Source organism: Salvelinus fontinalis, chromosome 14, assembly GCF_029448725.1.
Source record: "Salvelinus fontinalis isolate EN_2023a chromosome 14, ASM2944872v1, whole genome shotgun sequence".
Taxonomy (NCBI): Eukaryota; Metazoa; Chordata; class Actinopteri; order Salmoniformes; family Salmonidae; genus Salvelinus; species Salvelinus fontinalis.
This window is the reverse complement of record NC_074678.1, coordinates 47,223,703-47,246,535: the sequence shown is the minus strand read 5'-3', so window position 1 is coordinate 47,246,535 and position 22,833 is coordinate 47,223,703. Positions and strand designations below refer to the sequence as shown.

Below are 22,833 nucleotides of genomic sequence, written 5' to 3'. Positions count from 1 at the left end.
TGTGAGTCTGGAAGGAGAGTTTACAGTCTAACCAGACACCTAGGTATTTGTAGTTGTCCACATATTCTAAGTCAGAGCCGTCCAAAGTAGTGATGTTGGACAGGCGGGCAGGAGCAGGCAGCGATCGGTTGAAGAGCATGCATTTGGTTTTACTTGTATTTAAGAGCAGTTGGAGGCCACGGAAGGAGAGTTGTATGGCATTGAAGCTCGCCTGGAGGGTTGTTAACACAGTGTCAAAAGAAGGGCCAGAAGTATACAGAATAGTGTCGTCTGCGTAGAGGTGGATCAGAGAATCACCAGCAGCAAGAGCGACATCATTGATGTAAACAGAGAAGAGAGTCGGTCCAAGAATTGAACCCTGTGGCACCCCCATAGAGACTGCCAGAGGCCCGGACAACAGACCCTCCGATTTGACACACTGAACTCGATCAGAGAAGTAGTTGGTGAACCAGGCGAGGCAATCATTAGAGAAACCAAGGCTGTCGAGTCTGCCAATGAGGATGTGGTGATTGACAGAGTCAAAGGCCTTGGCCAGGTCAATGAATACGGCTGCACAGTATTGTTTCCTATCGATGGCGGTTACGATATCGTTTATGACCTTGAGCGTGGCTGAGGTGCACCCATGACCAGCTCTGAAACCAGATTGCATAGCGGAGAAGGTGTGGTGGGATTCGAAATGGTCGGTAATCTGTTTGTTGACTTGGCTTTCGAAGACCTTAGAAAGGCAGGGTAGGATAGATATAGGTCTGTAGCAGTTAGGGTCAAGGGTGTCCCCCCCTTTGAAGAGGGGGATAACCGCAGCTGCTTTCCAATCTTTGGGGATCTCAGACGACACGAAAGAGAGGTTGAAGAGGCTAGTAATAGGGGTGGCAACAATTTCAGCAGATAGTTTTAGAAAGAAAGGGTCCAGATTATCTAGCCCGGCTGATTTGTAAGGGTCCAGATTTTGCAGCTCATTTAGAACATCAGCTGACTGTATTTGGGAGAAAGAGAAATGGGGAAGGCTTGGGCGAGTAGCAGAGGGGAGGGCAGTGCTGTTGTCCAGGGTAGGGGTAGCCAGGTGGAAAGCATGGCCAGCCGTAGAAAAATGCTTATTGAAATTCTCAATTATAGTGGATTTGTCGGTGGTGACAGTGTTTCCTATCTTCAGAGCGGTTGGAAGCTGGGAGGAGGTGTTCTTATTCTCCATGGATTTTACGGTGTCCCAGAACTTTTTTGAATTTGTGTTGCAGGAAGCAAATTTCTGCTTGAAAAAGCTAGCCTTGGCTGTTCTAACTGCCTGTGTATATTGGTTTCTGGCTTCCCTGAAAAGTTGCATATCACGGGGGCTGTTCGATGCTAATGCAGAACGCCATAGGATGTTTTTCTGTTGGTTAAGGGCAGTCAGGTCAGGAGAGAACCAAGGGCTATATCTGTTCCTGGTTCTAAATTTCTTGAATGGGGCATGCTTATTCAAGATGGTGAGGAAGGCAATTTAAAAAAAATGACCAGGCATCCTCTACTGACGGGATGAGATCAATATCCTTCCAGGATACCCCGGCCAGGTCGATTAGAAAGGCCTGCTCGCTGAAGTGTTTCAGGGAGCGTTTGACAGTGATGAGTGGAGGTCGTTTGACCGCTGACCCATTACGGATGCAGGCAATGAGGCAGTGATCGCTGAGATCTTGGTTGAAAACAGCAGAGGTGTATTTGGAGGGCAAGTTTGTTAGGATGATATCTATGAGGGTACCCGTGTTTACGGAATTGGGGTGGTACCTGGTAGGTTCATTGATAATTTGTGTGAGATTGAGGGCATCAAGCTTAGATTGTAGGGTGGCTGGGGTGTTGAGCATGTTCAAATTTAGGTCGCCTAGCAGCACGAGCTCTGAAGATAGATGGGGGGCAATCAGTTCACATATAGTGTCCAGAGCACAGCTGGGGGCAGAGGGTGGTCTATAGCAGGCGGCAACGGTGAGAGACTTGTTTTTAGAGAGGTGGATTTTTAAAAGTAGAAGTTCAAATTGTTTGGGAACAGACCTGGATAGTATAACAGAACTCTGCAGGCAGTCTTTGCAGTAGATTGCAACACCGCCCCCTTTGGCCGTTCTATCTTGTCTGAAAATCTTGTAATTGGGGATGAAAATGTCTGAATTTTTGGTGGTCTTTCTAAGCCAGGATTCAGACACGGCTAAAACATCCGGGTTGGCAGAGTGTGCTAAAGCAGTGAACAAAACAAACTTAGGGAGGAGGCTTCTAATGTTAACATGCATGAAGCCAAGGCTATTACGGTTACAGAAGTCATCAAAAGAGAGCGCCTGGGGAATAGGAGTGGAGCCAGGTACTGCAGGGCCTGGATTCACCTCTACATCACCAGAGGAACAGAGGAGGAGTAGGATAAGGGTACGGCTAAAAGCTATGAGAATTGGTCGCCTAGAGCTACTAGAGCAGAGAGTAAAAGGAAGTTTCTGGGGGCGATAAAATAGTTTAAAGGAATAATGTACAGACAAAGGTATGGTAGGATGTGAATACAGTGGAGGTAAACCTAGGTATTGAGTGATGATGAGAGAGATATTGTCTCTAGAAACATCATTGAAACCAGGTGATGTCATCGCATATGTGGGTGGTGGAACTGAGAGGTTGGATATGGTATAGAGAGCAGGGCTAGAATCTCTACAGTGAAATAAGCCAATAAACACTAACCAGAACAGCAATGGACAAGGCATATTTACATTAAGGAGAGGCATGCTAATCGAGTGATCAATAAGGGTCCAGTGAGTAGAGGTTGGTTGGGGTCGTGGCGATCCAGACAGCTGGCCGGGTATATGGCTAACGGTAGCAGCATAGGATGGAGGTCTGTTTGTAGATACCTCGTGCGTTTCCGTCGGTAGGTTAGTGGGGTTCCGTGTAGTGGGGTTCCGTGTGGTAGAGGGGATCAATCCAAATTGGCAAAATAGATATAGTGACCCAAGGAAAAAAATAAAATAAATAAATAATAATAATAATAATAGTTGTCCGATATACTTGTTCAAATAGCAGCCGATAAGACAGCTAACGATTAGCGGGCCTCAGATGAGCGTTCAGGTAACGTCGGGACGGAGGTGCCAGTTGGATAAATCCCTCGGGCAGATAACGTCGGCAGTCAGTCGCGGCAGTCAGTCGTGAAGGCCCGGTGGGGTTCCGTATCTGCAGCAGCAACAAAAGAAACGGGTCCGGATGGTGATGGAACTCCTCAGCTGGCTAGCTCCAGAATGATTTGAGTTTGCTCCGGGGTCGACGTAAGCCAATAGTCACACGGTTTGCAGCTAGCTAGCTGCGAAATCAAGGTGCAAGTGTCCAGAGCCTGCGGCTGGAATCCGGGGAAACTGAGAGAAAAAGAGTCCCGGAATGCTCCGGTCCGAGTCGCGTTGCACAAAAGTGCCGGTAGATTATCGAGCTAAAGGAATAGCTGATGACCACTAAACGTGGGCAGCTGAAACACCAACGCTAGCCAGCAAACCGGCTAATTTCGGGGCAGCTACAGATTAGCTTCTGGCTAGCTATCGGAGTAGCTTCTGGTTAGCTTTCAGGCTAGCTTCTGAGTTAGCCCCTGGCTATCTTCCACGATGGATTTTCAGATTGAGGTAAATAATACTTTTTGTAATTGGTGAAGCGGGTTGCAGGAAAGCTTTTGCAGGAAAGCTTTTGTAGTTGAGTTCTTGGATAATAAAATAAATAAAAGATATGCGAAGAAAGGTTTAAATATATATATATACAGGACACGACAATACGGAACAGAAAAAGACGTCTGAACTGCTAAGCCACCTTGGACGAGAGCTGAGAAACAGTGCATCAAAGCCGAACTGAAATCTTATCAGAAACATGTTGGGTCAATATTTCACAGGAGTTATAGCATTTTCTTCCCGGTCCCTAAATGTCTTTGCTCCATGAAAGAAGCAGAGATGACAGAGAAAACTTTACCAATGTCAACTAGATTAAAACATCAATTTATGGCATTCTGGTGAGCAAGGGTTCATTTAGGCTTCTAGGACAACATATGACAGAAGTGAAGCTGCATGTATCTAATTATAGACGAGTTGACTAACAAAGCCTACCAAAATGTCTGAATTCATAAGCAGAGACATCTAAATCCCCCAAAATATATCCTGCACCCCCCGTCAAAAAATCATTTATTAGCCTGCATGGTCAATCCGACGTCTGCAGTGGCCGTACAGCATTTAATGTGATGCGGCCTCTGCAGAAGGAAAAACATTCATACTTCTTGCGCTTCTCTGAACAGAGCAGAACTGTTGTGTAGGAAGAAGTCAAGTAAGTAGGTTTCAGGACCTCCCGCCCCCAACTACTGTCAACCAATCATGTCAATGCGGAGCTATACAGAGCCCTCCGCATTGTTACAACATGTGGGTGGCTTAAGGCGATGCGGTACATAGTTCGATTTGGCCTGCCACAAGCCTCCGGAGGCTTCCAAACTGCGTTACAACCTTCCACACTGAGCCTCCGGACCACATTGCCAGATCAAGCATAAATTGCCTCAGATTTTCATTTTATCACCTATAGTCAGACGGTCGTGGATTGGTTATTAGCAATTGCGGGCGGAACAAACAGCTGACCCGCTGACCACTAGTAGGCGCCCACTCCACCTGGGGTCTGGTGGCATCTTGGGCAGAGATATTTGTGTTGCGGCGAGTTGGGCATCACCACAAATTTTTATGAGGTTTTATCGCTTGGATGTCTCTACCCCCAGTGTAGCCCGCTGCCCACAGTGTGCTTATTATGGCTGGGGCAGGAGATGGTCATTAGCCAGTGTGCAGATTAAACAATACCCGGGTACTGCAGGTTTTCCTGTCCAGTTGCAACTCTGGGTGGTCTGCCATGGGCCATTTTTGTTGGTGTCTGCTGGGGTCGTCTTGCGGCGTGATGTCATGTACCCATTGCAGTGTTGTACAGAGCTGAAAGGGAACGAAGTTATGACGAACTACTGTTCCCTGAAGGACCGAAACAAGGTACAACACCTGTTCGGCCTGTGCCGCCACTTCTGGGCTCGGTGAAGAGAGGTAACGAATTGATGGAATTAATCCGTGTCTCGGGTTAATCACCTGTGTAAAACAGGGCTTCCGGTGAGGCAGTGTTCATTGGCTTTGTCAGGCGTGATTCGTTTGTTCTTCAATAGAGGGCGATATTTAAAAGAAATAAAAAATAGAATGACAAAGCTGTAAAACATTATCCTAAATATAAACCATACATTTAGTGAATAGCATTGGTGTTTAATATGTTGGTTTCAGTATGAAATATCCTGTATAATTTTATTTAAACAATATGGACAATATGGATACATTTTTAAAGTTATTCAAGTATAAATCACCAACAAGTTACTATAGATTGCCATCGATTTTGTGTTAATTACCAAAATGACTGCAGATTCCGGTAACTTTGCAACCCTAGTCATAACTGTACGATATAAAACACCAGTCTCTCTTTTACCTTCATTTATTAAAGAGACTCCCTTTAATTTGGTATGAGGCAGAGAGAGAGCCAGAGCGAGAGAGACAGCAAATCACAATCTATGGATTTGTCCTTTCAGAGCGCCCACATGTTTGAATAGATTAGACTGCAAAAAAATGTCTGGAGGGAGAGGAGGGAGGAGAGATGAGAGGAGGGAGAGAAGAGGAGGGAGGAAAGCATGCTAGACATTCTCTCAACAGGAACGTCTGAATCCAACATGGGTGGAGCGGGGAGAAATGGAGTGCCATTGTCCCTCATTAGTGACAGGGGTCCTAGGCTTCACCCCAATGGTAAAATGGACAGAATACAATAGTGTTGGTTAACTCTAGTCCTCATTGGTCTTTAATCCCCCTTTATAAGGATCTGAGCACATCTCTACTTCTGTTAGTTGTAGTTATATTGAGAAATCTTTCATTTGACTAATATACAGTTGAAGTCAGAAGTTTACATACACTTAGGTTGGAGTCATTAAAACTTGTTTTTCAACCACTCCACACATTTCTTGTTAACAAACTATAGTTTTGGCAAGTCGGTTTCTGGAAAATTCCAGAAAATCATGTCATGGCTTTAGAAGCTTCTGATAGGCTAATTGACATCCTTTAAGTCAATTGGAGGTGTACCTATGGATGTATTTCAAGGCCTACCTTTAAACTCAGTGCCTCTTTGCTTGACATCATGGGAAAGTCAAAAGAAATCAGCCAAGACTTCAGAAAAACAATTGTAGACCTCCACAAGTCTGGTTCATCCTTGGGAGCAATTTCCAAATGCCTGAAGGTACCACGTTCATCTGTACAAATAATAATGTGCAAGTATAAACACCATGGGACTACGCAGCCGTCATACCGCTCAGGAAGGAGACACGTTCTGCCTCCTAGAGATGAATGTACTCTTGTGCAAAAAGTGCAAATCAATCCCAGAACAACATTAAAGGACCTTGTGAAGATGCTGGAGGAAACAGGTACAAAAGTATCTATATCCACAGTAAAACGAGTCCTATATGAACATAACCTGAAAGGCCGCGCAGCAAGGAAAAATACACTGCTCCAAAACCGACATAAAAAAGCCAGACTACGGTTCGCAACTGCACATGGGGACAAAGATCGTACTTTTTGAAGAAATGTCCTCTGGTCTGATGAAACAAAAATAGAACTGTTTGGCCATAATGACCATCGTTATGTTTGGAGGAAAAAGGGGGAGGCTTGCAAGCTGAAGAACACCATCCCAACCGTGAAGCACAGGGGTGGCAGCATCATGCTGTAGGGGTGCATTGCTGCAGTAGGGACTGGTGCTCTTCACAAAATAGATGGCATCGTGAGGGAGGAAAATTATGTGGATATATTGAAGCAATATCTCAAGACATCAGTCAGGAAGTTAAAGCTTGGTCGCAAATGGGTCTTCCAAATGGACAATGACCCAAAGCATACTTCCAAAATTGTGGAAAAATGGCTTAAGGACAACAAAGTCAAGGTATTGGAGGGGTCATCACAAAGCCCTGACCTCAATCCTATAGAAAATATGTGGGCAGAACTGAAAAAGCGTGTGTGAGCAAGGAGGCCTACAAACCTGACTCAGTTACACCAGCTCTGTCAGGAGGAATGGGCCAAAATTCACCCAACTTATTATGGGAAGCTTGTGGAAGGCTACCCGAAACGTTTGACCCAAGTTTAAATTGTTTAAGGCAATGCTACCAAATACTAATTGAGTGTATGTAAACTTCTGACCCACTGGGAATGTGATGAAAGAAATAAAAGCTGAAATAAATCATTCTCTCTACTATTATTCTGACATTTCACATTCTTAAAATAAAGTGGTGATCCTAACTGACCTAAGACAGGGATTTTTCTACGAGGATTAAATGTCAGGGATTGTGGAAAAACTGAGTTTAAATGTATTTGGCTAAGCTCTATGTAAACCTCCGACTTCAACTGTAATTTCTGTGGGTGGACCATGGAAAATCATGTGGAATCTGGAACTGTTCCAGCCATTCTATTTCTTCATCCCAATCAATCAATTAATGAATCAACAAATCAATCACCTGGTACACCAGGTTACAACCTTTGACCTCCGCCTACCTGAAGAGCAGCAGAATCACCACGGCGATGGACAGGAAGAACAGGGAGGTGCCGTAGCCAATGGAGTAGATCAGCTTCACCGTGGCAAAGTATGACTCCTGCATGGTTCACATACAGAGAAGCAGACATCACAGTAGGAGTGCTGATCTAAGTTCAGGTCTGACCGTGTGCCCTATCCATATACATGTTATTCATTATGAACTAAAAGGCCAAACTGATCCTATACCAGCATTACAACTTTGACTGTAAATATGGGCCCAGTTTCCTGCAAAAGTCGGCATTTATAAAAAATTTAACTTGTCCTTACCCCCACGCAAACTGTAGAGCTTGTGTACGTACATTTTCTTGTGGTCGAAGTTTTATATGGCAAGCAGACAAGAAAATATTTTGTGCAAATGGGGGATATGATGACAGGCTTATCGAAATGCAAAAATGTGTGTTTTATTTTTGGAATTAAAATTATTATTATTTTTCTTTTGTTTTCATTACCATTGCAGAATTTCTCACATTTTCTGGCTGTGATGGGTTCATATTCCCAAAGTATCCATACAACAAATTACCATGCGCATCTCTCATTTAATTGTCCATAATTTTTTCTTTCAGAAACTGTCACAGTCCTTTGCCAAATACAGTATCCATATAACAAATTACCATGCTCATTTCTCATTTATATTGCACAAGATTAAAACATTTTGCCAACACCTCCAAAAACATTTGATCAAATGTGCCATTGCTCTTTCGTTTAGATACAACTATGGCCTAAATCCAATAGTTTCAATTTATACCTAAATTAAGGGAGTTATTGTCACTATAAAAGGTGAATGGAGGAAGAGTTATAATGCTTGTTCACGCACGCACAGTATTAGGATGGATCTTACTGATAACGGGCATGCATATGTGATGCACCAAGTTTCAAAATCTCAATATTTTGAGACGTTCATATCCTTATAAGAAATTGTGCACACGGATATTTAGTGTGAAATTTACAAAACATTTGTAAATAAGGCCTCTGGACTTGTATTCATGGAGCCTCTCATAGTATGAGTGCTGATCTAAGATCAGTTCTGCCTTTTAGATCATAATGAATATGATTGTATGGACAGGCGGACCTGATCCTAGATCAGTAGTCCTTCTCTGAAACATGTAAATCCTGCTAACTGTCTCTTAATCATATCATTATTCATGACTCATACAAGTGATTCATCATAACATAATCCGCTCATGTCTACCGAATGAAAACCAGGCTATTCATGGTTGCCAATCACATCGTGTCTTCATGGACATGGTTAAGTTTTCAACTGTGGTACTGATTATGTGAAGATACAAAAATCCAAGCCAAATCCTCTCATCTTGTTTACAGGAATGATCCACTAGACAAACAAAATACAACTAAATATCCATCCTCACTCTTTAAAAGGATAGAAATGTATTTATTACTAAGCTATAAAATTCTACACAAATGAGGGACATTTAGATATGGATAGACTCTCCAAATTGTTATTGTTCCAAATAACTATATCGTTCCAAAATTGAAATTACATGGTCATTATATTCCGTTGAAATCAAATTCCAATAAATATATACAAACGAGAGACAATTACATATGAATAGACTCTCCAAATCGTTATCGGTCCGTCGTTGAAATGACATGGGTATATTCCACTTAAATTGACTACTCAATCAGTAGTGAGTAGGCTAATATCTAAATTTAACAATGGATACTCAACCTTCCGCCAACAACCCCGTCATTCGTTTTTATTGTGTGCCATAATTGCACTTGATTCAAACATAGATTTAGAGTACAGGCGAATGTAAGTCTGCCCTTCAACAGACTCCCAACAGCAGGAAGCAATTTCATATGGTCAAATGTAGGATGTTTCAATTCAACGGACTGCAATGATGATTTTTGATTGTTTTTCTGGTGTCCAAACGTTGAATCCTGTCCACTAATATCATTTATGAAACACTCAAATGTCTATCTATTTCCTCCAAGGACCAGATGCAGCCAGGGCTAAGGTTGCAAAGGGAGTGTATATTACTGAAACTTTTTAAGTTTACCAGTAAATTACCAGAATTTTGGTAGCTTTCAAGGATTTTATGTAATCTATCACAAGATATCTAGCAGCCCTGTTGGGTACTTCAGATTATCACAGCTGTGGTGTAATTATCTCTGGCCCTCTGTCTGTCCATAATCACATGTAAAATATATAAAACAATTAAATACGATTTTAAAAATAATATTAATAACAAAGCTGTAAAACATTATACTAAATATAAACCATCAACTTAGTGAATAACATGTGTTTAGTGTGAGGGTTTCAGTATAAAATATCCTTTAGATTTTTATTTTCACACTTTTACTTATTTTACTATGTCAATATGTATTTGTTGTCAGTGTTTTAGCATCAAACTGGTGGCTGTTGTAAACAAAGTCAATAGTTGGATGAGTTGCAGAGGTAATTAAAAATAATTTCATTGTTGATTAGATGCTTTTTTTCATTAATTAGGCTATTTTCTCTTGAACCATGTGGTCTATCTACAAAAAACATGAATACTATATATGAATACATATTTTTAAGTTATTCAAGTATAAATTACCAAAGTTACGATAGATTGCTATAGATTTTCTGTTAATTGCCAAAATGAACTTTGTTAATTACCGGTAGCTTTGCAACCCTAGTCCAGGGCTCACTTCCCTTAGTAAACAGTAGGAATCAAGCTAGGGAGATTGTAGTCCATGACTATGGGTAAAATGTTCTTGCATGCCCCTATGAATTATTTCAGATCAAAATGCATTTGGCATTGTTTCAAACCAAATACTGTCAAAACACATCGATATATGTCACGACTTCCGCCGAAGTCGGCTCCTCTCCTTGTTCGGGCGGCGTTCGGCGATCGACGTCACCGGCTTTCTAGCCATCACCGCTCCATCTTTCATATGTCCATTTGTCTTGTCTTGTTTCCATACACACCTGCTTTTCATTTCCCCAATCAATCTACTTGTATTTAACCCTCTGTTTCCCATCATGTTTTGTGTGTAATTGTTTCATGTTATGTGGTGTTAATTTAAGCACTTTACTTTTATGCTCCGTTTTTTGAGAGCGTTTTATTTATGGAGTGCTCTCGTTTTTTGGAACTTTAATAAAAGGGCTCCTGTTCATTATACTCTGCTCTCCTGCACCTGACTTCGCCTCCAATACACCCTTGATAATATAGCTGTAGTTCAGTCGATTGCATTGACAGACAGCTGTAAAGCTATTGTTAGTAAAAACAGTACACTGCAGATGCTCATGATGACCCTCCTGACCTTATCACATGACCCTTCTCTCTAAACTCTTTCTCACCTCTGGAATGTGAATGTTGTCATCCGCACTACAGGCTATGTGGTACGGGGGGAAGGGTCGAGACCATCCGTTGCTAGTGCAGTTTCGGCTGACTGACCCTGCTGAGGTAGAGGTCAAAGGTTAGGAGTCACCTGTGATGAGAAACAGAAGCACTATGAGGGGCTGGACTATGGGCTGTCAGTCACTGCGACTGACAGGGATCGGAAGCCAATGGAAAACGGACAGAGAGAATTACTGTAAAAGAGAAAAGCATAACATAGTACCTGTATGTCATTGTATATTATTTGTATACTTTATACAGTACATCATGGTATCTCCACCCACACACGTTCTCCCCTGCCCTTCACTGTGACAAATGTCAACTGCACCTGTGTTATTCCCAAAAAGAGAGAAGACAGCAGGACAGGCCGTGTGGAATGTCTCCCCAACCGCAGCATATGGCCAACACACCACAGAGTCCCAGAACGGTAGACAACCTTCAGGAGAGAGAGTGAGAATAGAGAGACGAGAGCCAGAGGTGGAAGGATAGAGAGCAAAAGAGACACAGATGAGAGAGACAGAGATAAAGGTGAAGTATGCTCTACTCAGTTACTTGTACATTTCTGTAAGAAAAGGTACAGTATGTTACTATAAATTCCAAAGCAACTTTGGTTTAGCAGTACATTACTGTAGATGTACAGTGATCAGTGGCGGCTGCTGAGTGGAGGATGGCATCAACACACATGGAAACCATTTGTTCAATGTATTTGATACAATTTCACTTATTCCGCTCCAGCCATTCCCACGAGCCCATCCTCCCCAATTAAGGTGCCACCAACATCCTGCGACAGCGACGTAATGTAAAACCAAAGATTCTTCGGAATTTACGGTAAGATACTGTATCTTTGTACTGGCTGCCAGTAAGTTACCGTAAAAACAACAGGATTTTTTTCAGTGTACTTAATCGAAACCTAAACACAATACCAAGAATTTAATCTTGCTATAAATTACATACATATTCCTCCTGACAGTGCTGGTGTAACTTAGTCAGGTTTGTAGGCCTCCTTGGTCGCATGCGCTTTTTCAGTTCATCCCAACACATTTTCTATAGGATTGAGGTCAGGGCTTTGTGATGGCCACTCCAAAACCTTGACTTTGTTGTCCTTAAGCCATTTTGCCACAACTTTGGAAGTATGGTGGGGGTCATTATTATCCATTTGGAAGACCCATTTGCGACCAAGCTTTAACTTCCTGACTAATGTCTTGAGATGTTGCTTCAATATATCCACATAATTTTCCCTCCTCATGATGCCATCTATTTTGTGAAGTGCACCAGTCCCTCCTGCATCAAAGCACCCCCACAACATGATGCTGCCACCCCCGTGCTTCACGGTTGGGATGGTGTTCTTCGGCTTGCAAGCATCCCCCTTTTTCCTCCAAACATAACGATGGTCATTATGGCCAAACAGTTCTATTTTTGTTTCATCAGACCAGAGGACATTTCTCCATGTGCAGTTGCAAACTGTAGTCTGGCTTTTTTATGGCGGTTTTTGAGCAGTGGCTTCTTCCTTGCTGAGCGGCCTTTCAAGTTATGTCGATATAGGACGCATTTTACTGTGGTAATAGATACTGGTTTCCTCCAGCATCTTCACAAGGTTCTTTGCTGTTGTTCTTGGATTCATTTGCACTTTTTGCACCAAAGTACGTTCATCTCTAGAAGACAATGCATCTCTTACTGAGCTGTATGACGGCTGCGTGGTCCCATGGTGTTTATACTTGCATACTATTGTTTGTACAGATGAACGTGGTACCTTCAGGCATTTGAAATTTGTGGAGGTCTACAATTGTAGACTTGTGGAGGTCTACAATTGTGTTTCTGAGGTCTTGACTGATTTATTTTGATTTTCCCATGATGTCAAGTAAAGAGGCACTGAGTTTGAAGGTAGGCCTTGAAAATCATCCACAGGTACACCTCCAATTGACTCAAATTATTTCAATTAGTCTACCAGAAGCTTCTAAAGCCATGAAATAATTTTCTGGAATTTTCCAAGCTGTTTAAAGGCACAGTGAACTTAGTGTATATAAACTTCTGACCCACTGGAATTGTGATACAGTGAATTATAAGTGAAATAATCTGTCTGTAAACAATTGTTGGGAAAATTACTTGTGTCATGCACAAAATAGATGTCTTAACCAACTTGCCAAAACTATAGTTTGTTAACAGTTTGTTAACAAGAAATGTGTGGAGTGGTTGAATAACGAGTTTTAATGACTCCAACCTAAGTGTATGTAAACTTCAACTGTATCTTACGTCCTCTTTTTTGATTAATCATAATACATGTATTACTTTTCCACTACGATAGTTTCCCCCTCTGAATCTGTCCTTTCCACAAATGATTCTCTGCAAACCATTTATTCAATGGCGGACTCTCACGTTTAGATGTGAACATATGTCATATTATGTTATGTATATATCATATTATGACTCGAGTATAGACAATCTATACTCGGGATCTAATCTATGAGCCGTAAACTGGAGTGAGAAAACATAATAGGTGATTCTAGGAGGATAATGTCACGGATACCTAGCATACTGTGGTTCTGCAATGCATCGAAGTTGAAAAGTACTGTCCTGTTTTCAACTGTACTGTGGTTCTGCTCTGCAATGTATCGAAGACAACGCCGCTCCTCCCTCTCCAGCTGAAAGATGTACTCGCAGTCTGGGTGCAGACTCGACAGAACCTGGCGAGAGAGGGGGGGGGGGGGGGGGGGGGTCAGAGACAGACAGACAAACAGAGAGCAAGAGAGAAACTAGTGAAAGAGACAGAGAGAGGGGGACGAGAGACTACTATTGGAACAAAAATGTAAACTATCGAGACAAAACTAATAATTCTCACCAGAAGTGTATGGAAGAACACTCAAGTCTCCCTCCAGCAACTCACCTACCCAGACTTGGCCTGATTGCCTAAATGGGTGTTACGTGACTATAGTCAGGCGAGAGTTCCATCAGGCCCCCTAGCAACATGCCTAGCAACAGAGGTATGAATGCCATCTACTGAAAGACAAGAGTCATGATCTGGGGGATGGTAATCTACTTGATGCAACCTGGGGTCACAAAGTTTCTGCCTCTAAGACAGACTGAGGGAGTCTGGTTTTCTACAGCCGCCCCAACATGTAAATAGTACATACTTAACTCTGTAAAACCAGCTTACATGTCTTGTTGTCTAGCAAAATAATTTGTGGAAGGTACAGTACTAGGCAGCGCACAGACCACCACACGCAATCAACTTAGTCAAGATACGTTGAGTTTCCTTGAGTTTCCTTGTAGGCCTATTTGCCAGCGAAAATGTATAAATACCGTATACAGGGGGTATTTCGGAAAAGCAACAGGATGGTTTTTCAATGCCATCAATTCCTTCAAAACTATTTCTTTTAAGTTTTTCATTTACATTTACATTTACATTTAAGTCATTTAGCAGACGCTCTTATCCAGAGCGACTTACAAATTGGTGCATTCACCTTATGATATCCAGTGGAACAACCACTTTACAATAGTGCATCTAACTCTTTTAAGGGGGGGGGGGTTAGAAGGATTACTTTATCCTATCCTAGGTATTTCTGAAAGAGGTGGGGTTTCAGGTGTCTCCGGAAGGTGGTGATTGACTCCGCTGACCTGGCGTCGTAAGGGAGTTTGTTCCACCATTGGGGTGCCAGAGCAGCGAACAGTTTTGACTGGGCTGAGCGGGAACTGTACTTCCTCAGAGGTAGGGAGGCGAGCAGGCCAGAGGTGGATGAACGCAGTGCCCTTGTTTGGGTGTAGGGCCTGATCAGAGCCTGAAGGTACGGAGGTGCCGTTCCCCTCACAGCTCCGTAGGCAAACACCATGGTCTTGTAGCGGATGCGAGCTTCAACTGGAAGCCAGTGGAGAGAGCGGAGGAGCGGGGTGACGTGAGAGAACTTGGGGAAGTTGAACACCAGACGGGCTGCGGCGTTCTGGATGAGTTGTAGGGGTTTAATGGCACAGGCAGGGAGCCCAGCCAACAGCGAGTTGCAGTAATCCAGACGGGAGATGACAAGTGCCTGGATTAGGACCTGCGCCGCTTCCTGCGTGAGGCAGGGTCGTACTCTGCGAATGTTGTAGAGCATGAACCTACAGGAACGGGTCACCGCCTTGATGTTAGTTGAGAACGACAAGGTGTTGTCCAGGATCACGCCAAGGTTCTTAGCACTCTGGGAGGAGGACACAATGGAGTTGTCAACCGTGATGGCGAGATCATGGAACGGGCAGTCCTTCCCCGGGAGGAAGAGCAGCTCCGTCTTGCCGAGGTTCAGCTTGAGGTGGTGATCCGTCATCCACACTGATATGTCTGCCAGACATGCAGAGATGCGATTCACCACCTGGTTATCAGAGGGGGGAAAGGAGAAGATTTTTTTTACATTTTCAGTTTTCAATACATTTGAATATTTGCAGCTACTTTAAAAGTTAATACCTGCAGTCAACCTGTGCAATACATTAGGGAAAAAAGTGGATTGCGTTATTCAAGTCATATGTCGTATTATTTTACATTATGAAACTTACCGTAGTTCCCCAGAACATTTGAGCCAGTCACATGTTTGTTTGTAAATAACACAATGGGAGAAAGCAGGAGCTGGCGAGTCCATAGCGTTCAATATCTGTCAGTGATTCTCTGTTGTACAGCGCACATGAGGTGATGAAGATACACTTGTATGCAATTCACTACTAAATGTTTACCCTCAGATATCTTATAATTGCTTTCTGACAGAAGCACGAGGACTAAATAAGTACACAATGAGCAATGATACAGTAGCTTGGCAATATACGAGCCGATGTGCAGAGGTACGATAGACGATAGACAGGATAGATAATAAACACTAGCAGCAGCGTATGTAATGTATAGAAGTGTGTGTGTGGCAAATGTGTGCCTGTGTATACGTGTTGTGTGAGTGACTGTGTGTGTGTATGTATATGATTTGGAGTGTCAGTGTAAGTATGTTTGAGTGTGTGAGTAGAGTCCAGTGTGTGTGCATCCGTTTCCTGTAGTCCACGATCAGCTCATTTGTCTTGCCAACGTTGAGGGGGAGGTTGTTGTCCTGGCACCACACTGCCAGGTGTCTGACCTCCTCCCTATAGCCTGTCTCGTCATCGTTGGTGATCAGGCCTACTACCACTGTCGTGTCATCAGCAAACTTGATGATGGTGTTGGAGTTGTGCACGGCCACGCAGTCGTGGGTGAACACGGAGTACAGGAGGGGAATTGGCACGCACCCTTGAGAGGCCTCCGTGTTGAGGGTCAGCGTGGCGGACGTGTTTTGACTACCGTCACCAACTGGGGGCAGTCCATCAAGAAGCCAGGATCCAGTTGCAGAGGGAGGCGTTCAGTCCCAGGGTCCTTAGCTTAGTGATCAGCTTGGAGGGCACTATGGTGTTGAACGCTGAGCTGTAGACAATGCACAGCATTCTCATGTAGGTGTTCCTTCTGTCAAGGTGGGAAAGGTCAGTGTGGAGTGCAATAGAGATTGCGTCATCTCTGGATCAGTTTGTGCCGTATGCACATTTTAGTGGGTCCAGGATTTCTGGGATGATGGTGTTGATGTGAGCCATGGCCAGCCTTTCAAAGCATTTCATGGATACAGATGTGAGTGCTATGGGCGGTAGTCATTTAGACAGATTACCTTGGCACAGGGACTATGGTGGTCTGCTTGAAACATGTAGGTATTACAGACTGGGTCTGGGAGAGGTTGAAAATGTCAGTGAAGTCCTTGCCAGCTAGTCAGCGCATGCTCTGAGTATGCGTCCTGGTAATCTGTCTGGCCCTGCGGCCTTGTAAATACTAACCTGCTTAAAAAGGTCTTACTCACATTGGCTACGAAGAGCGTGATTACACAGTCACCCGGAACAGCTGGTGCTCTCAGACATGGTTCAGTGTTGCTTGCCTCGAAGCGAACATAGAAGGCATTTAGCTTGTCTGGTAGGCTTGCATCACTGGGTAGCTCTCGGCTGGGTTTCCCTTTGTAATCCATGATAGTTTGCAAGCCCTGCCAAATCCAACGAGAGTCAGAGCCTGTGTAGTAGATTTCGATCTTTGTTCTGTATTGACTCTTTGCCTGTTTGATGATTCATTGGGGGGCATAGAGGGATTTCTTGTAAGTGGATTAGTGTCCTACTCCTTGAAAGCGGCAGCTCTAGCCTTTAGCTCAGTGCGGATGTTGACTGTAATCCATGGCTTCTGGTTGGGATTTGTACATACTATTAATGTGGGGACGACGTCGTCAATGCACTTATTAATGAACACGGTGACTGATGTGGTAAACTCTGGCTAACGAAACAGTCCTGTAGCTTAGCATGTGCTTCATCTGACCACTTTCATCTTGAATACGTCACTGGTACTTCCTGTTTGAGTTTTTGCTTCTAATCAGTAACCAGGAGGATAGATTTATGGTCAGAGGGCGAGAGTGGAGTAAATGTGATCTAGAGTTATTTTTTCTCTGGTTGCACAGGTGACATGCTGGTAGAAATGAGGTGAAATGGATTTCATTTTTCCTGCATTAAAATCCCAGGACACTAGCAGCGGCGCTTCTGGATGAGCATGTTCTTGTTTGTTTATAGCTCGTTGAGTGTGGTCTTAGTGCTAGCATCAGTATGTGGTGGTAAATAGACAGCTTCCAGTCCTGGTCCAGTCTTGTTGTGTCTGTTTGCTGTTTTTCATTAAAACCCTCCCGTGCATGCATGGCTGTGTGTCCCCAGTTGCCGCCCTGTGAAAGTCAATGGCTGTAGGGCACTGGCGGAGAAGGAAGTCCCGCCGCCCCATGTCTCCACCCCTTCAGTGGCATGGATGGAGTGGGCAGTAAGGGGCAAGGTGCTCACAGTATCTGTGAGGCTGGGCTGTCCAGCAGGAGGTGTCCAGGCTGGGGGAGGAGGCCATCCCACGGAGGTGGGCCAGGCATCCTTGGACAGAATAGGGAGAGAAAGCTGGTCAGATTGTGGCTCTCCCACGGAGGCTGGATGTTAATCCAGGTCTGTAACTGGAGGCAGGCCCAGATCTGGTCTGGCCTGTGGATCCAGGGCTGGAGCTGGATCAGGCAGTGTGGCAGGGACAGGGCTAGACACCAGACTCAGTGCTGGTTGTGGGTCTAGCAGTGATATGTCCTCAGGAGCCGGTGAAGGCGATGGACCTAGGACTGATGCTGGGTCAGCTGATGAGCCAAGGACAGGAACAGGCTTCAGACACAATGTTGGTTCTGAGTCGGCCAATGGAGATGGTCTGTCGACGGGAGTGGATTGCTGGACCAGGACTGGAACCAGGTCAGCCAGTGGGTCCGGGACAGGGCATCGGACCCAGGGCTAGGGCTGGGTCTGACAATGGGCCCAGGTCCGGGCTGAACTGGCCCTCCAGGACGGTAGTGGACATCGGGACCACTTGTGGAGGCACCGGCTGGGGTGCGGAGTGGAGCTCTGCCTGCTGCTGGGACAGCTCGGCCCTGTGGCAGTCGCTGGTCTGGCAGCACCACTGGTATCGGGTTAGCTGGCTGAAGCGCGTTGGACAGCATGATTTGGTGCAGCGCTGGCAACTGCTCGGCTGGTTCAAGGACTGGCAACTGGAGCCATGGAGGCCAGGTTGGTTCCGATGCAGGCCTTGGCATTTGAATAGATGCCCGCTGAAGCATTGGTTTTGGTGGCAGCCCTGGCTCCACCTCTGGAGGCCGCTGGGCTGACTGGCGAACTGGGAGCTGCGTAGCTGGCTGGAGCTAAGGGGTGCTGCATTGTTGGCTGGACATACAGTAGTCCTGGTGGTCGCCTGATGAGCCGAAGGCTGGCGAGGACACTGGCTGGAGAAACTCCTGGGACGCCGGAGTCCGGGTTGCCTCTCAACACGTGTGAATGGCGGCTGGACCAGTGGCCGAAAAGGTGGCTCTCATATGTGATAAAAAGCACAGAAATCTACTTAACATGAACCAGGTTTCCATCAAATCCTTTTTATGCGAGTAAAGTAAGTTGGATAAAAAATGTCACGACAGACCAGAAGGAAACTGCAAATTTGCTATTTTTTTTGTGACAAAATGATCAATAGAGTTGAAAATGCGATGGAAACCCATTTGTTTTTAATGTTGCATTTTCATGTGCACTACACAATCACGCACAGCTTTTTATCAGCAACAAGTCTATTTGATAGAAACACTTCTCCCCTGGGAAAATGTGCATACTGTTTTTCAACCTGGACTCAGGGGTAGGCCGAACATAGAAAATGTAAATGCGGACCACACAAATTAGTATAGTAAGTATTAATTTGTTGATATCATACTAAATTAATAATGGACAACTTAAAAATTGCAATTCAGACAAAATGTTATGAATTTGCAAACATATGATATGTTACGAATTCCAATTTGGTGTTCCTAACGTTAGCTGGGTGGCTAATGGTAACATTAAATAGGTGGCTAACGTTAGCCAGGCTAGGGGTTAAGGTTAAGGTTAGGGGAAGGGTTAGCTAGCATGCAAAGTAGCTACAAAGTAATACGTAGTTGCTAATTTGCAAAAATGCTAAAGTTGTCCCTGATGGAATTCGAACACGCAAACCTGACCAATCACCTTACTTTCGTTTTGTCTTAAGTAACAATCTGTCTTATGTAAACATACCAAACGTAACATATCATACTAATTTGAGTGTCCCGGATTTACATTTACTATTATTACGTCTAGTCTATGAGACCATGCTGTTTTTTTTGCGGATTTTAGAATATTCGTAATGAAAATCTTTCGCCAATTGGATGGAAACCTAGCTATTGACAGAGTCTATGTCCCAAATGGCACCCTATTCCCTATGTAGTGCACTACTTTTTTACCGGAGCCTGGACAATAGTAGTGCACTACTGCTACATAGGGAATTTCGTCATTTGGGACGCTCACAGACAGGTGAAAATGAACAGTGACTCATTTCGCCCATACATTATCTGGTACTTGGCAACGTTTTCCTATTAAAATACCTCTTGCTTTGGGCAAAACAAATCCATCTCCATTGGTGGTGTTAAGTGGAAATGTTTTGGAAAGAAAGGTGAGGGGAAGGGAGAGCGGCGAGTCAAATTCATTAATTCAGTTTGCTCTAAATGCCACATTCGTTTCAGTTAGGGCATAGGTCATTGTCTCGCCACAATTCAATATGTACACACAGGCAAAAACATCAGAGTCCTATAACTTTGAGCTAGACTACTCTGAATGACCAGGTACCTGTACCTTACAATTAGATGCCGATTATGGATGTCTGCTATAGTCTGTCTATCCGTCAATCTGTGAGTCTATCTGCTACAGACTGTCCCTATACCTACACTCCTGTATCAGATAGTAGTAGGATAATTAGATCAGTATTTGACATCAGTGGCCTTTCCCTCAGTCTAGTGTAGTCTAACAACACAGATAAGGACGTCTGGTTCCCAGAAAGAAGATTGGGGGAGAAGGATAGACATAAATTGCATTTGATGAACGTTTCTGAGGCATGATTACACCTGCAGGGATGATTCTGTGTTAATGACTAGGGTTGCAAAATTTTGGGAACTTTCGATTAAATTGCCTAGGTTTTCTAGAAATCCTGGTCGGAGGATTCCAGATTTCCTGCTTTTTCCTTCCTGAATTTATTGAAAGTTCCTGGAATCTTGCAACCCTAGTAATGACACACACAGTTGTACCTGGATGATCAGAGATGTGGACCAGGAAGATTATTAGAACTATTATCTTCCATGTGGGCAGTACAAGATAAAACATACTCTTTACAAGACTGAGGAGGTAAAAGGAAGAGTGTGTGTGTGTGTGTGTGTGTGCGTGCGTGCACTTGGCACGGAAGACAAGAGGCGCAACACATACAGTGCCCTTGCAAAGTATTCAGCCCCTTGACTTCTACATTTTGTTACGTTACAGGCTTATTCTGAAATGGATTACATTTTTGAATAATCTACACACAATACCCCATAACGACGAAGCTAAAAAAAAAAATTATAGAAATGTTTGCAATTTTTTAATTTTAAATTTAAATAATGAAATATCACATTTCCATAAGTATTAAAGCACCTTTGGCAGCGATTACAGCATCAAGTGTTCTTGGGTATGACGCTACAAGCTTGGCACACCTGTATTTGTGGAATTTCTCCCATTCTTCTCTGCAGATCCTCAAGCTCTATCAGGTTGGATGGGAAGCGTTGCTGCACAGCTATTTTCAGGTCTCTCCAGAGATGTTCGATTGCGTTCAAGTCCGGGGTCTGGCTGGGCAACTCAAGGACATTCAGAGACTTGCCCCGAAGCCACTCCCGCGTTGTCTTGGCTGTGTGCTTAGAGTCGTTGTCCTGTTGGAAGGTGAACCTTTGCCCCCAGTCAGAGGTCCTGAGCGCTCTGGAGCAGGTTCTCATCAAGGAGCTCTCTGTACTTTGCTCCGTTCATCTTTGCCTCAATCCTGACTAGTATCCCAGTCCCTGCCGCTGAAAAACATCCCCACAGCATGATGCTGCCACAACCATGCTTCACCGTAGGGATGGTGCCAGGTTGCCGCCAGATGTGATGCTTGGCACTCAGGCCAAATAGTTCAATCTTTGTTGTTTCATCAGACCAGAGAATCTTGTTTCCCATGATCTGAGAATCTTTAGGTGCCTTTTGGCAAACTCCAAGCGGACTGTCATGTGCCTTTTACTGAGGAGTGGCTTCTGTCTGGCCTCTCTACCATAAAGGCCTGATTGGTGGAGTGCTGCAGAGATGGTTGGCCTTCTGGAAGGTTCTTCCATCTCCACAGAGGAACTCTGAAGCTCTGTCAGAGTGACCACCTCTTTGACCAAGAGCCTTCACCCCCGATTGCTCAGTTTGGCCGGGCAGCCAGCTCTAGGAAAAGTTTTGGTGGTTCCAAACTTCTTCCATTTAAGAATGATGAAGGCCACTGTGTTCTTGGCAACCTTCAATGCTGCAGACATTTTTTAGTACCCTTCCCTAGATCTGTGCCTCAACACAATCCTGTCTCGGAGCTCTACAGACAATTTCTTCAACCTCAAGGCATGGTTTTTGCTCTGACGTGCACTGTCAACTGTGGGACCTTATACTGTTTTCGCTTTGTCATTATGGGGTATTGTGTGTAGATTGCTGAGGAAATTTTTTTATTTAATCAATTTTAGAAGAACGCCGTAACGTAACAAAATGTGGAAAAAAGAGAAGGGGTCTGAATACTTTCCGAAAGCACTGTACATACAGTATATGCATTCTCTTCCATTTTCAATTCACTTCCATTTTTATGTGTTAAGAGTATGTTTGTGGATTTGTTAGTCTAATATGTTGTGCTTGTGTGGATGGACATACTTATACTTCACTTTGAATCAAAGAAGGAAAAGAGCACAACAGACCATGCCAGAAAGGAAGTTAGTAGGGACAAGCAAAAAATGTCTTTGCCACGTTAATGACTACTCTGAACACAGTCACCCTTGATTCAGTGCCACTCTCCTTGTGATGCATAGAGTGAAAAGAAAAGAAAGCCCCCAAATGATTCCCATTGGTCCACCAACCCCGCTCCGCCTCCCCCTGAGAACCCGGTTTTCCTCATCCACGAATATCGTCAGTCTCTTCCAATCAGAAGACGCGACTTAGTATCATTAGCATTATCATTAACAAGCGCTATGAGATAAAAGACAAATCCCTCCGAGGGAAAACAGACAACATCTGGACTTCACTCAACGATATGTGTCCATTTCCTCAAATGACACCTCTACAGCGCTTTAAATCGATATGATAATCACAAAATGATTATACCTATGCGGCCTAGGAGCCAAAAAATTCAAGGGCTTAAATCAAGCACAACTGTGGTTCATAAAATGTCTACGTCCCAAATGGCACCCCATACATAGTGAACTATGGGCCCTGGTCAACAATAGTGCACTATATATGGAATACGGTCCCATTTGGGGTGCAACCATTGTAT

The 22,833-nt window shown here is 44.0% G+C and overlaps 1 protein-coding gene across 1 annotated transcript in view; it reads right to left on the bottom strand.

Annotated features, from left to right (window-relative positions):
* The window catches only part of LOC129811019 (growth hormone-releasing hormone receptor-like), a 61,782-nt gene that overhangs the window by 26,413 nt on the left and 12,536 nt on the right, over positions 1 to 22,833 (bottom strand). Inside the window, exons 2-5 of the mRNA XM_055862117.1 lie at positions 13,459 to 13,615; positions 11,263 to 11,370; positions 10,895 to 10,992; positions 7,551 to 7,648 (exon numbers count right to left, since the gene is read on the bottom strand). Of these exons, the coding sequence (XP_055718092.1) occupies positions 7,551 to 7,648; positions 10,895 to 10,992; positions 11,263 to 11,370; positions 13,459 to 13,615 (461 nt within the window). The remainder of the gene's footprint in view (positions 1 to 7,550; positions 7,649 to 10,894; positions 10,993 to 11,262; positions 11,371 to 13,458; positions 13,616 to 22,833) is intronic.